Below are 21,050 nucleotides of genomic sequence, written 5' to 3' on the forward strand. Positions count from 1 at the left end.
GTTCTGATTGGCCAAGGCGGGTTCGGAGTGGTGACATCCGGGCACTCTGGGGGAGGCGAGGTAAGAAGGAGGTGTCGGCGGCCAGGGCGAGGGAGTGGCGGACCGGAGAGGGAACCGCCCAAGTCTGCCGGAGGGCTGCTGCGCCTCCCCTTGCATTCTGGCAGGTGAGCGAGCACCTTTCATTGCCCCCCTCCCTTCTTTCCGCCCCCCCTCCATTAAGAAGCACGGCGAAGGCGTTCGGGGTTCAGCCTTTCCAGAGCAAGATCCCTTCCTGCCTTTACAATGCTTCTTTCTCCCCATGAGAAGTATAAATAATAAAATAACTACTATTGTTATTCTCCTCCTCCTTTCTTCCGCTCGATACGCCTCCTCTTTCCCCTTTCCGCCCCCCGAGGACCAAAAGCCTCGAAATGCACGCCCCCCCAACTCAGATCTCCCCTTCTCTCCGCCCTCCCCTCCACCCACTGCATGGCGGAAGACAGCCCCTCCTTTTCTATTCCATAATATTCCCTATTCTTCCTTACTGACATCTCCAACCCCAACTTCTGCTCGCTTCTGATGGATCCTTATCGCAGCTGGTTTGTAGGGAGATATGGAGGGGCAGCCCCTTTCTCTTCCTCTCTATCCCATAATAGCCTCCATTCCCATTTACTTTCCGGTGGGGGGGGGCTTGTGATGGGCTAAGATGCTCTCCTTGGCATCTTTCCCTTTCCCCCATTCGCAGCATTCCACCACATGTCGGGTGGGGGAATAATGTCTTTGCTCTGACCATCCCATAATGTCCCCCTTCCTCGCTTATCCCACACTCGGCTGGCATTTCCCCCCCAACCTGCCCCCCTAATCATTTTTCTCTGTCCCATGAAATTAAAAAGAATGGCAGCTGCCATTGTTTGTTTGCCTTCCACACATTATTCCCTGCTGTCTGTCTTTCAAATCACTGTACTGTTGTCTTGTCTTAATATATTTTGCCTAGGTGACAGCTATAGCAATTAAAGTCAACTTGCCCAGGGGTGGGGGAAATAAACCACATTGGGTAGCTGATATATCTAAGTAACCTTGGCACATGCCAATATATTTGAAATCTAGTTCTTCTTTCTGTTCATCAAGGACCCTGAGTTGGAAAATTATAAAACGGTTAAATGCTGATTAAAACGTTTGGAACACATAACGCGAGCAGCATCTTTTAAAAAACAAAGCCTCTCAGTATCACTAACACGCTCTGTCTGGGACTGTTTTTTAGGCTGGTCTGGAAGCTGTAACTGATATAAAATGCAGCCACTTGGCTACTTACTGGGAAATATTATTACTGTACATATTATATCACGCTTAAAGCAGTTATACTGGCTGCCCCCAAGCTACTGGGTCATGTTTGATATTTTGGTATGGACCTAGAAAGCCCTAAATATCTTGGGACCAGGATACCTTTCTCCCTGTTTTCCTACACCAGGAGTGAGGAACTGGATTAATCCCCGCACAACCTTGATGAGTGAGTGGAGGTACCCCCTGCCAAACTTCAAAGGGGTTGTGCTAATGGCCGATTGTTGTGTCCTTACCTGCTGCACACCTGAAATTACTTACAATGTCAAGTGTGTGATAGGAGGGTGGGGGTGGGGGTGGGGATGGCCTTGGGACCAAATTGTGACCCATTCCGGGCCTAATTAGACTTGTGGGCTGGAGCTTCCCCACCTCTGCCCCACATGATCATTATGATCAACTGATGAGTCCCTCCTGGTTGCATCACTGCCATGGAAGTGCAGTAAACAGTCATAGCAGAAGGACTTTTCCTGTGGTGATTCCTGCACTGTGGGACTACCATTCCCTTGACAAACGCACACATTAGTCATCTTCAGGTGTCTTTTTAAAAACACAGATCTGTTTCTGTCTATCAAATTTATTTATCAAAGTGATATCTTCCTGAATGACCTCAGGACTGCCAATGTCTGCTTTAAATGTTTTTAATGTCTGCGGCCTTTGCTGGTACCTTACCATTTTAACTGTGCCCTAGTCTTACAGTTTTACACAATCACACAAACACCCCGCTGCCCCGTATTATAATGTTTTTGTACCCATTTGGACATTGCTGTACATGGCCTCCAGAATTGATGAGGCAGGCTGCATAGCAGTATTTTTTAATAAACAAATGTTAATCAGTAAATACTTTCACTGTGTGTCAAAAGCTGTGCAATGAAGGAGCTGAATGAGATTCTTCCTGGAAACTGCGTGCCAACACCTCGAAGCCACCCAGAGTGGCTTGGGCAACCCAGTCAAATGGGGGGGGCACAATTATTATTATTATTATTATTATTATTATTATTATTATTATTATTATTATTAATTCTTTTAACTGTCTGCTGTATCTCATGTGGTGGAGAAGGGGGATGGTGGATGGTGCCCCTTGCTAAGGAGGGCGGTGGTCCTTCCTTAAACACATTTCGCCTTTTCTGACAGGAGCCCACAGACCATGGCGGAGCCACCGATCGAAGACGATGGCGAGGAAGCGTCTCGGGCCCAAGCCAAGCCGGAGCCGGCTCACCAGGCCACGGTGGCAGCCAAGAACCTGGCCATCTTGAAGGCGCGCTCCTTCGACGTCACCTTTGAGGTGGGGGACGAATATGAGGTCATCGAGACGATTGGCACCGGCGCTTACGGTGTGGTGAGCTCGGCACGCCGCAAGGACACAGGTAAGGGAGGGAGGAAAGCGCCAGGGCTGGATGGAAGCTGAGAGGATGCCGTTGTTTGGTCTCTAACTGTGCGCAGAGGTGGGGCCCCTGCAAATGGATGGATGCAAATAAGTCTCTCCACAGGGGCTACGTTGTTCCTCCACTGTTGGAGGCGGTCTGCCTCTGAATACCAGTAGAATGCTCCTGTGCTCAGGTTCTGGTTCTCTAGACACCTGGTTGTCCACTGTCTGACTGGGGTAAGCCTTTGGCCTTGCCCAGTAGGGCCGGATTGAGTCCCCCAGGTGACTATTGAGGCTTTGGGGCCTTGTCCCGATTGGCTGCTCTGCGCTGTGATGCCCCAGGGATTTCTTTTCTCTCTGGCTCGACTCATTGGAGCCTGGCTGGGATAAAAACAGAGTTTGGGGGTGATGCAGCCATTGATGTTAAAAACTGAACTGTAACTGTACCCTTTGTGATCATATGCCACACATCGCTTTCCTCTTGGTATGTTATCAACTCGGTAAATTGCATAGCTGTATCCTATCGTGTGGTGTCAGACCAGGACCTGGGAGAGAGCAGGGTTCAGCCATGAAGCTCCCTGCGTAGCCTTGGGCCAGTCTCTGCCTCTCAGCCTGACCTACCTTACAGGGCTGTTGTGGGGATTAAATTATTAAATGAGGATTAAAGGAGGGGGAGAACCATGCACACCACCTTGAGCTACTTTTGCAAGGGAATGTGGGATAGAAATGCAAAAAATAAATATTTCTTCATTTACAATTGTAACAGCTTGCCATGTTTAAACTAATTTTTATTTACTTATTCTGTAAACTGTTATTAGAAATGAATTTTTAAAAATTGAAAAATCAAAGGATGTTCCCCCACAAAAGAGAGCAGTTCTCAATTCTTCACATGCCATACGTGAACAAGACAATCACATGTCAAAGTAAACTGGGCTGCCCCTTCACATCTAATTTGGCTCAGGGTGTGAAGCAGAGGGGGCTGGTTTTAAACCTTAGTGGGAGACATCAGGTGCATTGAGCCTAGCCTAGCTTTCCTCACAGGGTTGTTGCGAGGGGGAGAAATACCATAATGCACTCCAGGGGAAGGAGGGAAAGAGCAGGTGAGTGACGTGTCCGGATGCATGAGACGTATCCCTTTCTGATTTAACGCTTTGAACCTGTTTCCCCTGCTCTTCCCTTGCCAGGCCAGCAAGTGGCGATCAAGAAAATCCCCAATGCTTTTGATGTGGTGATGAATGCCAAGCGCACTTTGCGCGAACTGAAGATCCTCAAACATTTCAAGCATGACAACATCATCGCCATCAAGGACATCCTTAAGCCCTCTGTGCCTTATGCGGAATTCAAATCTGTGTAAGTGCTATTCTTTTCCTGGATAAAGGGTGGCGGCCCTTAAAAAAAATAAAATCTCAGTTTCCTCCCAGTATCCTCATTACTATGGACTAGGCTGAAATGGCAAAATTAACTGCCAAATCAAGAGGGCATAATGATGAAGTGTTTAAGGAAGAATGGAGACCACTGATCTATCAAATTATCATAATAATAATAATAATAATAATAATAATAATAGTAATAAATTTTATTTTTACGCTGCCCTCCCCAGCCAGAGCTGAGCTCAGGGTGGCTAACACCAGTAAAATTACAATAAAATCACAATAGGAAAAAATAAGTCGCTTGCAGGATTTGAAATATAAGCAGTAGATTATTGAAAGATTTAATGGTAGCAGGGTTTAGACAATACAAATAGATGTGCTACAAAACAGCTAATAAAAAGGAATAAAAAACAAACATCGGGAAAGAAGAGGTGGGAAGTCAAGAAGAAACTTTGTATGTTTTTTTTAAAATGTTGATAAATGCTTTGAAACATTTTTGGAGACTTAATAAAAATGATATGAAAAGGAATTTTGTAAATAATGGAAGAGGTAAAGGATTTGGATTATCTTAAAAGATGTGGGAGGAAAGGATTAATAATAGGACCCACAAAGGGGAGTAAGTAAGTCCAGGAGATTCTTTGGAATCTTGTTTTTATGATTTACTTTTATTATATCTCTGTAAAATTTTAATTTGAAAAACCAAATACCGTATTTTTCGCTCTATAACACGCACCTGACCATAACACGCACATCGTTTTTAGAGGAGGAAAACAAGGGAAAAAACATTCTGAATGAAACAGTGGATGTATCATTTTTGTGCTTCATGCTGTGGCCACAGACATGTGATCTGATGGTGAATTTGGGGTGACCCAATGCAAAAATCCTGAGAATTCCTGTGGATCCATGCTTTGTAACCACGTTTTTGCACCATTGCAGCCCCAGGCAACAGTGGGTGCGTGATTTTTTTGGTGCAGGCTGTAGCCATGGACATGCTATGTGATCTGATGGTGAATTTGGGGTGACCCAATGCAAAGATCCTGAGGATCCATATGGATCTATGCTTTGTAACCACATTTTAAGTGGGGAGCGAAGGAAAAACAAAGAAGGGACATGAGAGGGGTGTGCAGAGAAGCAGCTGGCTAAGAATGCAGGAGAGGGATTTAACGGGAGGGAGGAAAGAAAGGCAAAAGTTTCTCCCCACCCAAGCCAGCCATCTCTCTCTCTCTCTCTCTCTCTCTCTCTCTCCCCCTCCCCCTCTCTCTCCCTCCCGCCCCTCTCTCTCTCCCTCCCCTTCTCTCTCTCCCTCTCCCCCTGCAGCACCGGAGCACAGAGAGGAACGACACTCTGCTTTCCCCTCTGCTTGCCTGGAGGGGAGGGGCTTTCCCTGCTCTTTGTTCCGTTTCAGCAAACACAGCAACGAAACAGAGGAGGGTGGGCAGTAAGACCCTGAGGCAGAATGCAGGAAAGCAGCCGCTTCCTCTTTTCAGGTTTCCCTTCTCCGTGAAGTGCGATTTGATTTTTGCCTGATTTTTTGGCTCCAGGGACCACACATTCGCTCAATAACACGCACAGACATTTCCCCTTCCTTTTTAGGAGAAAAAATCTGTGTGTTATAGAGGGGAAAATACGGTACATAAATTTTATATTAAAAAAATGATATGAAAAGAGAGAGAGAGAGAGAGAGAGACAGTCTGGCCAAAAGGCGCCCCCAGTGAATATTGTGGTGGAGCAATATTCAGGTTCTCTCCTTGACTGACCACGCCTGCTCTTCCCTTGGCCAGGTACGTTGTGCTGGACCTGATGGAGAGCGACCTGCACCAGATCATCCACTCCTCTCAGCCCCTCACCTTGGAGCACGTGCGCTACTTCCTCTACCAGCTCCTCCGGGGCCTCAAGTACATCCACTCGGCCAACGTCATCCACCGGGACCTGAAGCCCAGCAACCTCCTGATCAACGAGAACTGCGAGCTCAAGATTGGCGACTTTGGCATGGCCCGCGGCCTCTGCACCAAGCCCGACGAGTACAAGTACTTCATGACCGAGTACGTGGCCACGCGCTGGTACCGGGCCCCGGAGCTGATGCTCTCCCTCCACGAGTACACCGAAGCCATCGACATGTGGTCGGTCGGGTGCATCTTCGCCGAGATGCTGGGGCGGAAGCAGCTGTTCCCGGGGAAGAACTACATCCACCAGCTGCAGCTGATCATCACGGTCCTGGGAACCCCTCCGGCCAAAGTGGTCCACTCTATCGGGGCTGACCGCGTGCGCGCCTACGTCCAGAGCCTGCCATCGCGCCAGCCGGTGCCTTGGGAGAGCCTCTACCAGAACGCCGACCGCAAGGCCTTGGCCTTGCTCTCCAAGATGCTGCGCTTCGACCCCCGCGAGCGGATCTCCGTGGTGGAGGCGCTCAACTACCCCTTCCTGGCCAAGTACCACGACCCGGACGACGAGCCCGACTGCGTCCCGGCTTTCGACTTCGACTTCGACAAGCGGGTGCTCACCAAGGAGCAGATCAAGGAGGCCATTGTGGCCGAGATCAACGACTTCCACGAGCGCCGGGAGGGCATTCGGCGGCAGATCAGCTTCAAGCCGGCACTGAAGCAGGCGGTTGTCGGCGGAGGTGGCCAGGTGTTGCTCCTCTGCTGCCGCGACGTTGACATGCCCAGCGCCGGCTCACCTCGGGCTGGAGATGGAGACTATGCCATGGCCTCTCCCGGGCCATACTTGCTGACGGAGACGATTGACCTCACCTCTCCGCCAGTGCCGTCAGCCATTGTGCAGCCAGAGGTGAAGGCTGAAGAGGGCGCTCCGGCCGCCATTCCGCCTAAGCGGGAAGGCGCTATCTCGGACGACACCAAGGCTGCCCTCCGGGCGGCCATTTTGTCATCGACTCTCCGGCACAAGGCCAGAGGTAAGGGTTTGGAGCAAAGGAAGCTGACGTATAGCGAGCCACACCATTGGTCCATCTAGGTCAAGATTAGCTCTGCTGATTGGCAGCGGCTTTGCAGGGTTTCTGACGGTACATTTGCAGCCCTGCCTGGAGATGCTGGGAATTGAACCTGCAACCCTCTGCATGCAAGGCTTTATCTCGGTGCTACGTCCATTTCCCAAGGGTTTCAAGGCAGCAGTTTGGTGCAAGGTAGCAGTGAGAGGTGATAAAAATAACAACAACAACAACAACAACAACAACAACAACAACAACAACAACAAATAATAATAATAATAATAATAATAATAATAATAATAATAATAATAATAATAATAATAATTTATTATTTATACCTGCCTGGTTTCTCCAGTCACTCTGGGTGGCTCCCAGCAGATTAAAAACAAAATAAAACATCAAACATTAAAAACTTCTCAATATAGGGCTGCCTTCAGATGTCTTTTAAAGATAAGATAGCTAGCTGCTTATTTCCTTCACATCTGAAGGGAGGGCATTCCATAGGGCGGGCGCCACTACCAAGAAGGCCCTCTGCCTGGTTCCCTGTAACCTTACTTCTCGCAATGAGGGAACCGCCAGAAGGCCCTCGGCGCTAGATCTCTGTGTCCGGGCTGAACGATGGGGGTGGAGACGCTCCTTCAGGTATACTGGGCCGAGGCCGTTTAGGGCTTTAAAGGTCAGCACCAACACTTTGAATTGTGCTTGGAAATGTACTGGGAGCCAATGTAGATCTTTCAGGACCGGTGTTATGTGGTCTCTCCAGATGTTGTGGACTGAAGCTCCTGCCATGAAGGGAAGGGTAGGCTTGGTGACCTGTGGGATATTTCCAAAGATGTGCCCTGTATGAAGTGATTCCTGCAGAGCTGGACTATTGGTGGAATTCACAAATTTAGTCATTTTCCACAAGCATAAGCTTCCTAGCATGGAAAGTTAGCTCAGCTGGTTACGGTGTGGTGCTGATAATGGCAAGGTTGTGGTTTCGATTCCCATTCAAGCCACCTGCATATTCTTGCATTGCAGGGGGTTGGACTAGATGACCCTCAGGATCCCTTCCAAATCTGGAATTCTATGATACACAGGTGAAACTGAATCGCTGAGCATAGACGTAGCGGCTGCATAATGCAGGGCAACAGTAAAGGCTGGGTGTTTATCCACTTCCCGCAATCTCTCCCTTTCTTCCGCAGATACGCCCTCTACGGTGCCCGAGACGCCTGATATCCGCAGACCGGTCACAGCGAAGGAGCGGCAGCGTGAACGTGAGGAGAAGCGTAAGCGGCGCCAGGAGCGAGCCAAGGAGCGTGAGAAGCAGAAGAAGGAGAAGGAGCGGGAGCGGAAGGGAATGCTGACTGAGAACGACCGGAACCTTCTAGAAAGGTGGACCAAGATGGTGGACCGTAACCAGAACAAGCTGCTCCAGAACGGGTCTGCTGTCCCGCTTCAGGCGAACGCAGCCGCCCACATCTTGCCTCAGGCCCCTCCTGCCAACCCCTTGCCGCCTCAGCCGCCCCCTGCCAGCCACGTCCCCACGACCCCTTCCGGCGGCGCGCCTGCCGACTTCCTCGCCTTCCCGGACAAGAGGGTGCCTGGCTTGTGTGGGCCCAAGCTGACTCTCGTGCCTGTGGGGGCGGAGCTGGCCCCTGTCCAGGGCTCCGGTGCCAACGTGGTCCACTTCTTCCCAGCGCAGCCGGCCCCCTTCTTGGTCACTGCCCCGGCGTGTCCAAAAGCCGCCCCCCCAAAACCGGAGTGCCTCCTAGGCGTCAAGTACACCTCCGGGCAGATCTTCCAGGGCCCTTATGGCGTGGCGGCCCTCAACGCCTGGAGCGGCGTCTCCCAGGCACCTGAAAACTGGGCCGTGGCCGGGCAGCTGCCGGTGACTCAGCCGGAGGTGGCGCCTCCTAGCGGTACTCTTCCGGAACAAGCTGTGAGCTACGGACCCAGGGCCGGCGCGGAGCAGCCCCTGTTTCTGGCAGAGGTGGGGGGCAAGCCTGAGCTGCCGCCGCAGGGTTTGGTTGAGGACGAAGCCGGGGGACCCGCCCAGCCCCACATGGCTCCAGGACTGCCATCAGAGCCTCCGGATATCAACGTGGTGACACAGCAGTTGTCTAAATCCCAGGTGATGCCTTTTTCTGTATGCTGGAGGGGAAGCTCTTGCTAGTTGCTCTCTAGAGAAATGGGGGGGATATCCTTTTTGGTTTTGGTGTTTGGAGAAGCTGGGGGTCACTTGGCAACGAGGTCATGGCCACCTGACTTTTTTCCAGGCAGCCCCTCAAGAGCTCATTTGATCCATGCCAGTCGCCCTCTTACTGCTGCACTACCTAAATTCTCTCTTTCTCTCTCTTGTTTATTACTTTTTTATTATTAAATTTTCTGTGTTACAATTTAGAACATTCATTTAAGCAACCTTAAAATACCAATGACTTCCCTTCTTCTCTTTCCATGGTTCATTTTGCATAGCATAAATCCCTGCGTATTTTATATAAACAAAACCATTCAGAATTCCATTATTGCTCCCATCAAAACTTATTAACACTGTTGAATTTATCTTCATGCTGCCAACGTTTTGCACTGACGAAATTCTCTGTAGCCTAGATCCATAGAACACTGGTGTTGACTAAATTAATACTATTTAGTATTAATAGTATTTAATCGCCGCAGCCAACTTTCCCTGTTGATTTTATTTCAATGGATCTTAAGCACAACTAAATTATCTGGATTTGGACCCTGGTTTGTATGGTTGTTTTTATGCATTCTGTGTTTTTTATATTGTAGCTTTATGTTGCGTACTGCCCTGAGATTTACAGATGTAGGGCCGTATACATATGTGATAAAATATTTTCGGCTCTATGTAGCCTGGCAGAGGTGACTGTGAATGGTATTCAGCTAAAGTTTACTCCAAGCAGACCCATTTGAAATTAGTGGACTTAACTTAGTCATGCTAGTCTTTAATTTCAGGGGGTGTACTCTGCGTAAAACTTAAAATTGACTACTACTGTGTGTACTGTCCACTGATCTCTGCTGGTTCCTGATGACGACCTGCGATAAGCTGATCTCTGCACAAGGAATGAATCCACTGTTTTCTTGATTCCAGGTGGAAGACCTCTTGCCCCCTGTTTTCTCTGGCACCCCAAAAGGCAGTGGAGCTGGCTATGGGGTTGGATTTGACCTGGAAGAATTTCTGAACCAATCTTTCGACATGGTTGGGGAGAACAGAGAGAGGTAAGAGTTGCTTGCCTGGGCTTGTAAGTGGAACAGAGTTATGGGCCATTTGCTCACAGATGTTCACTAGCAGGCTCACAACCTATTCCCTCAAGACCTTGGAGCTGTGGGGTGTGTGGCCACAGATTGGTCAGCTACCATTGGCTTACCTGCTCTGACATCACTGAGGGCCAGGCAGCTGAGAGCTAAAGCGAAGGGACCTTTAGCTTTGGAATTCTAAGATGGATAACTCTGTGGTTTAAATTAAAGCTTAGAAGTCTTGTCACTTGTGAGCTCTGGAATGATACATTATTAGTCACTTCAGACTTTTTTCCTAGCTACAGACAGTGCGTATTGCTTACACATTCCAGTACTCCAGACTTCCTCTGCATATAGAAGAAATAATAATAATAATAATAATAATATTTATTTATACCCCATCCCCCCAGCCAAGGCCTCTCTCAGCATCCCCTTCTCTGACCAAAATCAGTGCAACTTGCCTCATTTGGATTCGTAGGATAGTAACCTGAAATATATGGATTTTGCCCAGTATCCTGCCCCTGTGTTCTTTCCTTACCAGCAGTTAACAAAGTGCGACTTCTCTAGAGGAATAAAAGAAGTGCTTTTGCTCTCTAGAGCCTTCCTGCTGATGGGATTCCCCTCCTGCAAAAGCTAGTACAGGCCCTGGGATCTGCCCTGTATCTTCAGCTGTGAAGACAAATTCGTTCTGCTTCTCTGCAGTCTCCTCCTCCCCTCTCAGCCCCAGCCAGTATGGCCCAGTGATCAGGGATGATGGGAGCTTTAGTCAAATGACGCCTGCAGAACTGCAAATTCCCCTTCCCTCCTATAGAGGGTGCTCCAACGCACATAGAAATTCCAAACTTTTAAAGAGGCAATCAAAGGAAAAGGGATGGTGCCCTGACTATTCAGGTGCTCTAAATTGGCAGGCCCCAAGCTTTTTACTCCATGGACCACTTGAAAATTGCTGAGGGTCTTGGTGGACCTATTAACAATTTTTCTGCCGGTTGTAGCAATTGCAATGCACCATGCTAGTTAGTGTATGATTTTTAAAAATTGTGTATTTACATGCAGATCAAAGTTTGGGAAGCCCTGATCTTAATTTAGCCTCTGGATGTTTTTGGACTACAGATCCCATCATCCTTTACCAGTGGTCAGGGGCGATGGGAGTTGTAGTCCGGCAACATTTTTCTTTTGCAGGCGCAAGGTTGAAGAACATTGTCCTAGAGCAGGATCTCCCAGACATGGGTCTCCAGCTGTTTTTGGACTCCCTGACCACTGTTTTTTCCAGTTAGGGATGGAGAAACCCTGTCCTACGGCATCTCCCAGGCGCCAAAAAGGGTTGTGCTCCAGGCACCCCAAAGAGGGCGCTACACTGCTCAGGGCTGCACTGTTTTGTATCCCCTCCTTCCTGCATGAATAGCCCTCAGCATTATGCAAAATGGTACACTTTTGGTCAGCTGCCTTGTCTTGTCCTTCGCCCATTGTCTTGTCCTTCACCTGTTCCCCTCTTTCCTCCTTCTGCCTTAGTCAAGGGGACTCTGCCCCGCTCTCGGCCTCCCTCCTCGCCGACTGGCTGGAAGTCCATCGCATGAACCCCGCTGACATGGAATCCCTCCAGCAGGAACTGCAGCTGGGCTCTCCCATGATCCTCTCTGACATTCCAGACCTGCAGGACGCCTGAAAAAGTTGCCTCTCCCTTCTGCTGTCTTCCTCCTGTTCCGTTTTGGCCGGGTGCGATAAAGTCTGAGCCCCGCTTGGGTCTTCTTCACGGCCTTCTTGGCGACTCTGGCTGGGAACGTCACCGCAGTGCCTGCTTTTTTCCTTCCTTCCTTCCTTCCTTCCTTTTTTTTTTTCAAAGCATCAGCTGGGTTGAGCTGGTGTTTGGACTTTCTACAAGAAAGGTCTGAGGGTGGCCTAGGCAACACCCCTGTCCCTCCTGTTCGGGTGTGTTGCAGGACGCAGCAATGAAAGCTGTTCAGGTAACAACCTCAGCCGACAACACTAAAAGGTGGATCTATTTCCCGTTGTCTTTGGGACGGGCTGAGGGAACGCCTTCCTGACCCCTCACTGTGTTTTCCTTTTGCCTCATGGCCTGAGAACCGGACACCTCTCTCCTCACACCGTTTGAGGGGCGAGCATCCATGTAAACGCGTTTTCTTTTTTCCAAGTTTACTGACGACGGGAGAGAAACAGGAGTGCCAAATGCGCAGCGCAGCCGTAGCACGCTTTGCCTTTTATAAAAAGTGTGTTGAAAGTGTTGGATCGTATGAGAGGATTGCCCTGTTGCGGGGAAAAGTGGGTGGGAATAAGGAGGTAAGATGGGCCCTATTGGATCAGCCTAGCATCCTGTTCCCATAGCGGCCAATCAGACGCCTACAGGAAGCCCGCAAGAACGACACAAGCGCAACAGCGATTCTCAGCATTCGAGGGCCTGTTGCCTCTCGCAGCAGAGGAATAAGCTAGCTAGCCCATGTGGTTGGCAGTCACTGACAGCCTTACCTTCCACGAATTATTGCCTCATCCTCTTTGAAAGCCATCTAAGTTGGTGGCAGCCACCTTACAGAAGGAGCTGTCTTAATATTGACAAGGGGGCTTGTCTAGCTTGGCGCTGTGCATTCTGACCTTGGGGTGCATCTCCCAAGATCTTGGGGGGAAGTCTTCTGCAGGGTTCCTTTTAACTGGAAATGGCAGGGATTGGACCCTGAACCGCCCTCAGCAGGTATGCAGAAATTATGGGCCCTTCTGGTGTTGCTGGACTACAACTCCCATCGTCTCTGGCCTTTGGCTGACGGGGAGTTGCAATTCCCTGCCATTCCTCCGCATTGGGACCTCTTTCCTGGCTCTGTCTAAAACGCCTGCCTTCCTGCAAGCGTGACCCATCAGGTGAAGGTGTGTCTTGGGAGCCAGTTTGGTGTAGTGGTTAAGAGTGGTAGACTCGTAATCTGGGGAACCGGGTTCGTGTCCCCACTCCTCCACATGCAGCTGCTGGGTGACCTTGAGCTAGTCACACTTCTCTGAAGTCTCTCAGCCCCACTCACCTCACAGAGTGTTTGTTGTGGGGGAGAAAGGGAAAAAGAGATTGTTAGCTGCTTTGAGACTACTTAGGGTAGTGATAAAGCGGGATATCAAATCCAAACTCTTCTTCTGCGGCTGCCATGTGGAAGATGGCTCAGGACAACCCCCCCTTGGTGCCCGCCTCTCCATGCAGAAGCTGTGGATCCCCTTCTGGAGGGGTGAGTTGGAAGCCTAGGGAGTTGCCTTGCCTTGTATTGAGCATCGGTCCCTTTAGCCCAGTATTGTCCACACTGACTGGCAGAGGCTGTCCAGGGTTTCAAGTGGAGTGGTTGTCTCCAGCTGGATTTGAAATCAGATCTGAACCTGGGACATTCTGCATGCACAACTGGGCTAATGGGAGTTCCTGCACCCTCCGCTAACTTGCCTGGCCAGCTGCTCTTGACCTGTGTGTGAGTCTCATATGAAGATGGTTTCAGGTGGCTTCCATTTGGCTGCAACAGGCAGGCCTAGTCACCAAGAAGGCCTCTGAAGCTGCCATCTTGCCAGCCCACCAGCCATTTCTTCCCATGAAACCTTGGCGCCAAATTCGCTACGGAGGAGCCAGACTTTTCCCTTCCTCAGGAACTGCTCTGCCGTGTTGAGAGTCTCCAGTCCCGGAGGATGCAGTGTGGCCGAAAACGTAGGGTGGTGATGGCCCTGTTTTCACCAAGATGAGGGTGCCCCAGATTTCCAGGAGTGCCTTAACCAGCCGTCTTCCCTTGTGTGCAGCAGGCCTTGAGGCCTCGTTTACATAAGCTGAGCTCTAGTTGATGTTACTTGTTTTCAACACGCCTGTCTAGATGAGAATTCTACATTTGGGGTGGCGGTGGCAGAGATCTCTCTTCTGCCCCCCACCCAATGGAACCGTGAAGATTGCATAGCAAAGGTGACCTTCCCGCTTGGTTCATTGTGGCCCACTAGGAAAACTCCCAGGACTGCATTGGAACATTAAACTGGGGCCTTGTTTACTTGAACTGAAATTATTTTGGGTTCAGCTATTCCTGTGGCATCAAGAGTAACCAATGATGTCCCCCCTCTCTCTCTCTTTTTCTTTCTTTCTTTCTTTCTTTCTTTCTTTCTTTCTTTCTTTCTTTCTTTCTTTCTTTCTTTCTTTCTTTCTCTCTCTCTCTCTCTCTCTCTCTCTCTCTCTCTCTCTCTCTCTCTCTCCTAGTCTGTCAAGGGTAACCTCGCCCCCAGTTGCATTTTCCTACACAGGGGGGAGGGTTGGGATTTTGGCCAGATCGCAGGGTTGATTTTCGGATGCTTTCTGTGCTAGGTTAGCTGGGTGGAGATAGAAAACGCACCTCTGAAGATTCAGAGGTCAGAGTTGAAATGGATTCTTGTGTGTGTCTGTTGTGTGTACATTGTCTTTAGTCTGAGTCTTGAGTGCTGCTGGCTGTGTGTGGTGGATTTTCTCCAAAGCGATGGTGCCATCTCGTGATGATTTTTGTCATTAAACTTTCTATTAAAATTGTGATTTATAAAAAGCCGGAGTGGTGTAGTGTTTGTATTGTGTCTTTCCTTGTTTCCTGTAGGATTACTAGCGTGTAAGAAGGGCCCTGTTGGATGAGGCCAGTGGCCGATCTCGTTCAGCTTCCTCGAATCGTAGAGTTGCAAGGCACCCTGAGGAGTATCTAGTCCAACCCCCTGCAATATGCAGCTGCCCCATGCGGGGATCAAACCTGCAACCTTGTCATTATCGGCACCATGCTCTAAGTCCAGGCATGTCCAAAGTCTGTTTCAGAGGCGTAATCCTGAGTGGCACTGACTGGCAGCTCCAGGATTTCAGCTGGGATCCTCTCCCAGTGTCATCGCAGTCGGCGAGTGAGGAAATCAGGCATGTCCAAAGTCCATTTTGGGGGCCTAATCCGCCCTAAAGCCTGGCGGTCGGTTTAATCTGGCCCCTGTGGCAGTTTATTTCCTGGGGTAAAATCCTAAAAAAGCCTCAACAACTCCAACCCTAAAAAAAGGTCAACAACTTCAATCCTAAAAGAAGGTTAGCAACTTTGGTCAGATACAAATCAATATGGCTAACCTGATCCAAAACACCCACCCACCCCACTCACACACACACGAAAACAAAGATCACCACAGCCAATCACAAACAAACAACCACACCCTAGGCCAATCTCTCTCACAACCAAAGGAACGCAAGTGAATAGCACAGAACCTGCATAAGCGACGTTGACACAAAACCCCACATATATTAAGTAAAATAGAAACATCGCCACCCGACCCCACCCCCATCTCCCCCCCCTTTCCCCCTTCTTCCTAATGTCTCAACAAATGAAACTGATCTGTAAAAAATGTTACTTGGAGAAAAAAGAGAGAGACATTGCACATACTTTTGTAAACTAAGAAAATCTTTGATAAAAATACATTTTAAAAACCAACAACTTTGGTCGGCCCCCATGGCCCTTCACTTCATCAAATCTGGCCCTCTTTGGAAAAAGTTTGGACACCATGACCAATGGTGCTATCCAGCTGATGCCTGTTCTCACAGGGGCCAGCCAGATGGTTGTAACAGGACCTGAGCGCAACACCAGCTCTCCCCAGTTCTGATTCCCAGCAACTGGTTTTCAGAGGCATCATGCCCCCCATGTGGGCTTGCATGCTTTGCACCATAGTTCCCCCTGTTGCCTAAACTGAGCATTTAGGCTCGTATTCAGTGCATCTCTACGTAAGCATCCCATCTACGCAAGGATTCCTGCTTGCACAATTTTTCTGTACCCAGATCTGCTCTGCAGGGGGTTGAAGAAATCCCCACGCTAGATTTAGGGGACTTGCGAGGGAAGGGAGTGGTGGGAAAATCCTATTATAGGATCCTAGAGCTGGAAGGGGCGACCCAAAGGCTCATCTAATCCACAAGCAGAAATCCATGCACTGACTAAATGCTTTCTTGGCTCCTTAGTAAACATTCCCAGTCAAGCCCAGGGATGGGGAACCTGTGACCTTCCAGCTGTTACTGGACTCCAGCTCCCATGAGCATCAGCCAACATAGCCTGTGATCAGGAATGATGGGAATTGTAGTCCATCAGTATCTGGAGGGCTACAACCACCCCCCTCTGTTCTAGCCTATAGTCTCTGTGACAAGACAACATGGCTATTGAAGTCTTCCCTGGTGCTCCTTTTACCGGCACGGACTGCCTTCAGCCTGGCATGGCAACGATCGACCTATATTTTGATTCAGAAGCCAGCACTGGCTGTGGTTGGTTACTGCAGTGTAGGAACCTAGCAACAGGGGAGGATCAAAACAGTTCACATCAATCTACCAGCTGCGTAGATTATAGGTGGGTGGAAATTTTTGCATATCAGCAGGGAGATGCCTCACCAGCCCAGGTGGAGCTGGGAAAAATCTCACCTGAGCTCAATGAGGCCTAAATGTGACAGCTGCTGTTTTACTGAAACTGGAGACCTGTGTGGACAAGCCCCTTTGGGAGGGATGCATATGGCGGAAATGGTGCAAAGTTTATAGGCCTGAAGTCAGACTTTTAAAATGTTCCTATTCTGCAAACGGGGATGACGAAAGCGCAGAGCGGCTGGTGGCTTCGCCAGGTCTTCTCACCTGAGCTCCATTGGGACTGACATCTTTAAACTCTCGTGCTTTCCCCCCACCAATACAGCAAAATTCTGCCTTCTCAGAAACCCAGGCATAAGCCCTCAGTTGTGCAGCCCTAAATGCCAAAAAGATCGCAAGTGAAAATGACATGTTTGAAATGCAATCGGATTCTGAAATGGGAGTCCTGAAATATCTTAAAAGACTGGTCCCTTCCTTACCCTCCCAGGTGTTAAGATCAGCAGAGGGGTGGGAATGGACCAGGAGAAGACATTTTCTGTGGAATTCTTTCCCTACAAAGGTGTATCTGGCTTCTTCCCCACACATCTTTTGGCCTGTGCTGAAGAGGCATCTCTCTGGCATCTGAGATGTGTGTTTTCAAGACCCACCCAATTCCTGTGACAGCAATCTGTTTCAGCTGTGCTTAATTTTTAATTCCAATTTGTAACCTGCTGTGGCACTTTCTGGTGAAGGCTAGTTAATAAATGTGATGACAATACTTTGATTAACACGGCAGGAAATGGATCTAGGAAGCCTTTGATTAACTTGCCAAATTACAAGGAATCCATCAGTTTGGATTCGTGTTCAAACTCAGTGTGCCAGGAGGCAGGGTAGACAGAAAGATAAAACAGGCAGGAAAAACCTGCTTTGTCTTGTGTGTGGCTCATCTTAACACGCCAGCAATATGCTGCTTGTATGAGTGCTCATTCAATCTCAGGTGCTGTGAAAAGGAGGTAATTCTTCACAGCGGAAAGAGATCTGGGGTGTGGAAGACAAGAAGCAGAGGAACCTGTAAACCTGTTCTTCCCAAATATAAACCAAAAACAGCTTTGGTGCAGGACGTTGTTTTTGAGGCTCAGGATTTTTCTCCATGCCACCACCCTCTGATACAGGTTTTCTTGACCACCTTCAAGTCTTGGTCCTTCCTTGAAACACATCTAGTCTGTTGTGGGGCACTGCTACTTTGATGCTCTGCAGTCGGGGCCGGCCCTAACATTAGGCAGAGAGACGGCGGCTGCCTCAGGTGGCAGATATTGAGGGGTAGAGACTGGACATAGCTCAAGATGAGCCCCACATGGCTGGTCCTTGAGGGTATATGAGGCACTGCCCCCCCCAACTCAACAGGGAGGAGTGTGGGGTGAAAAGTGGTTGGCTCCACCTCTCATTGGCTTTGGCTGCACTTACAGTTGGCATCCCTGCATTCCACCCTACCAGCCCCAATGGGCACCAGCCATCGCTGTGGGCACTCTCACCTTTTCTTGAGAAGCAAATGGGGAAAAATGTACTGGGATTTATTTGGGGGGTGGGGCGGGGGGTGGAGAGGAACAATGATAAATCCATGTTCTTAGTAGCTTAATGTAACTTCAAGTGATTTATTTAGCCAGGACTTTCTTATTACTCTACTGGTGCGGGAAAATATATTTATTTGCAATAATGAGAACCAGATTGCTTGGTTCTGCCAGAACCCCTGTGAAAATTATAGTTAACGCTCATGACCCAGCCATCAACAGAGATTAAATCCTTTGCTGGTATTTTGGGTCTTGCCTTCCTGTTCCCACCAGGCTTTTGCTGTCCAGATCCTTTCAAGAGAAACTAGTGGGTTCATCCGAAAAGCAACATGAAGTCTCCACCCCACAAGAATCTCAACTAGATCATACATGACAGGTGTTCAAAAACCTCCAAGGAAGGAAAGTCCACCACGTCTCATAGGAGTCTGTTCTACTGTCAAACAGCTCTTACCGACAGAAAGTTCTTCCTGAAGTTTATTCAGTGTGGTGTAGTGGTTAAGTGCGGTGGACTCATAATCTGGTGAACCGGGTTCGCATCCCCGCTCCTCCACATGCAGCTGCTGGGTGACCTTGGGCTAGTCACACTTCTCTGAAGTTTCTCAGCCTCACTCACCTCACAGAGTGTTTGTTGTGGGGGAGGAAGGGAAAGAAGATTGTTAACCGCTTTGAGACTTCTTAGGGTAGTGATAACGCGGGATATCAAATCCAAATTCTTCTTCTTCTTCTTCTTCTTCTTCTTCTTCTTCTTCTTCTTCTTCTTCTTCTTCTTCTTCTTCTTCTTCTTGCAACTTGAAGCCATTGGTTCGAGTCCTAGCCTCCAGAGCAGGAGAAAGCAAGCTTGCTCCATCTTCCATGTGACAGTTCTTGAGATATTTGAAGATGGCTATTGTATCTCCTCTCAACTCTCCTTTTTTCCAGGCTAAACAGGCCCAGCTCCCTCAACCGTTCCTCATACTAAGGCTAGGCTTCCAGACCCTTGATCGTCTTGGTCGCCCTCCTCTGCACACGTTCCAGCTTGTCCATATGAGTGGGTTGATTTGTCCTTCAAGGGCTCCACCTTGCAGACGATAATGTTATGTTTTTCCAAGGAGCACGTGAACAGTTACCCAACTGCCATTTGGGGAGTGCCAGATATTGCACAACTGAAGTGAGGAATATGGGGCAGGAGGTGGTGAAGTGGAGTCATTTGGCGACTCTTCCATCTGCTGTAACACACTGGACTTCTCTTTCTGCTGTCCTGGGTCATGGGGGGAGAGAATGGGTTGAGTCAGCACCGCACAGAGATAGAGAGTCCTTTGCTCCACTTCCTGTGGGGCTGAATGACTAATGTTTGTCTTTAGATGAATGGAACCTTTCAAAATCTGTAATGCCAGAGAGGATTAGCAATATACCCTCAGCCATAAAAGAGATGTGAAGCGTGCGGCATTCATAACAGAGTCCTCCCACTCTGGGGTGAGGCATGATGAGTCATTTGAAAATTTAAAGCCAGAGTATATTTTTTTTCTTGCCTAGAATTAGGGTTGACACCATTATCTCCACTACTCTGTTCTTTCCAGATAATTAAAAAATGGTGTTTTTTTTTACACTAATTCTGGATCTCTAGGGTATGGGGAGCATATAGCTAAACATTCAGTCAGGCCTAGAATTGCCGCGAAGTTGGTATCTAAAACTAGTATTCCAGACTTCAGTCTCACAGACTCCAAAGATGACCATACTTTGTCCCGAAACTTCTGTGACAAAGAGCTTGAACAAAGAGGAATGTTGTTCAAATATGCTTTTATTCCTCCTCCAAATAATTTTTATGGGTTTTTGTGTAAATACCTGTACAAGAACAACATATAGCCACAGTAACTTGTCCGGTGGTACATTAAGTTTAATATGCAGTAGACAAGCAAGGTGTTTATTTATGCATTATCAATTCAAGTATCCTCTCCGCAGAGATTCCTGTGTTGTCGGTGGAATAAAAGCATCTTCTGTCTCATTTATAAAGGAAAAGAATGGAAGCCAAGTCTTGCCAAAAGAGTCTATTCTTGAAGTGCCTTTAAATTACCCTTCTGTGGCAAGTAAGGCATCTTGATAGAGCCATATTCCAAATATTATTTACCCAGATTTCAATGGGGATTTCTGTAGGTTGTTTTCAAGTTTATACATTTCACTAATTTTATACACTTCATTAATTTTACAATCATTTTGACATTTCAAAACTAGATTTCCTTTCCCCTCTTTCTGTGGTTCCTTGAATTTATTTTTTTAATATCTTCTGCATATCCAAATTAACCTATTTTGCTCATTTATTCATCTTCTTTATATACTCTTATAAAACTGCAGGTTGTTTCCAGTACTGGGCTATTGTCAATCGGGCTGCTGATAATAATAAAAATACTAAATCTCTGATACAAATTCAAGTTGGGAAATTTACTTAGTACATTATAAGGGAATGTGTGCCTCACCCCTGACCACTGGTCCTGCTAGCTAGGGATGGGAGTTTGTAGTCCAAAAACACCTGGAGACCCAATCTGCCCTGGTGCTAGAGGCAAAGACTGAATACCTTTCTGTTTTCTCTCCAACCCACCAGACTCCCTATTTCTTTCCCCACTGTCTCCTCTTCCTCATATGACCCTGCCTCTTCCCAGATGATGATGATGATGATGATGATGATAATAACAATAATAATAATAATATACTTTATTATTTATACCCCGCCCACTCTCGGAAGCTCCCAACAGAATATTAAACAGAATAAAACATCAAACATTAAAAACTTCCCAATACAGAAGAATGAGAAAATCCCAACGAAAGAACAATGGCAAGATAAATTGATGAGGTATGCAGTTGGCTAAATTGACATACAAACTGTGGGATAAGGACCACTGTGACTTTAAGGAAGAATGGGAACTTTTAACAAATTAGTTAAAGAGACAGCAAAATGAATTAGACTCCT

General features: G+C 48.1%; 1 protein-coding gene across 1 annotated transcript; it reads left to right on the forward strand.

Moving 5' to 3' along the window:
* Positions 1-16: 16 nt before the first annotated feature.
* Positions 17-14,751, forward strand: MAPK7 (mitogen-activated protein kinase 7). The gene is made up of 7 exons (XM_081165842.1): positions 17-164; positions 2,449-2,681; positions 3,865-4,030; positions 5,832-6,961; positions 8,179-9,107; positions 10,083-10,210; positions 11,738-14,751. The coding sequence occupies exons 2-7, from the start codon at positions 2,462-2,464 to the stop codon at positions 11,889-11,891; spliced, it is 2,727 nt and encodes a 908-aa protein (XP_081021968.1). The 5' UTR covers positions 17-164; positions 2,449-2,461; the 3' UTR covers positions 11,892-14,751.
* Positions 14,752-21,050: the final 6,299 nt, after the last annotated feature.

Source organism: Podarcis bocagei (assembly GCF_964188305.1).
Source record: "Podarcis bocagei genome assembly, chromosome: 13".
Lineage (NCBI taxonomy): Eukaryota > Metazoa > Chordata > Lepidosauria > Squamata > Lacertidae > Podarcis > Podarcis bocagei.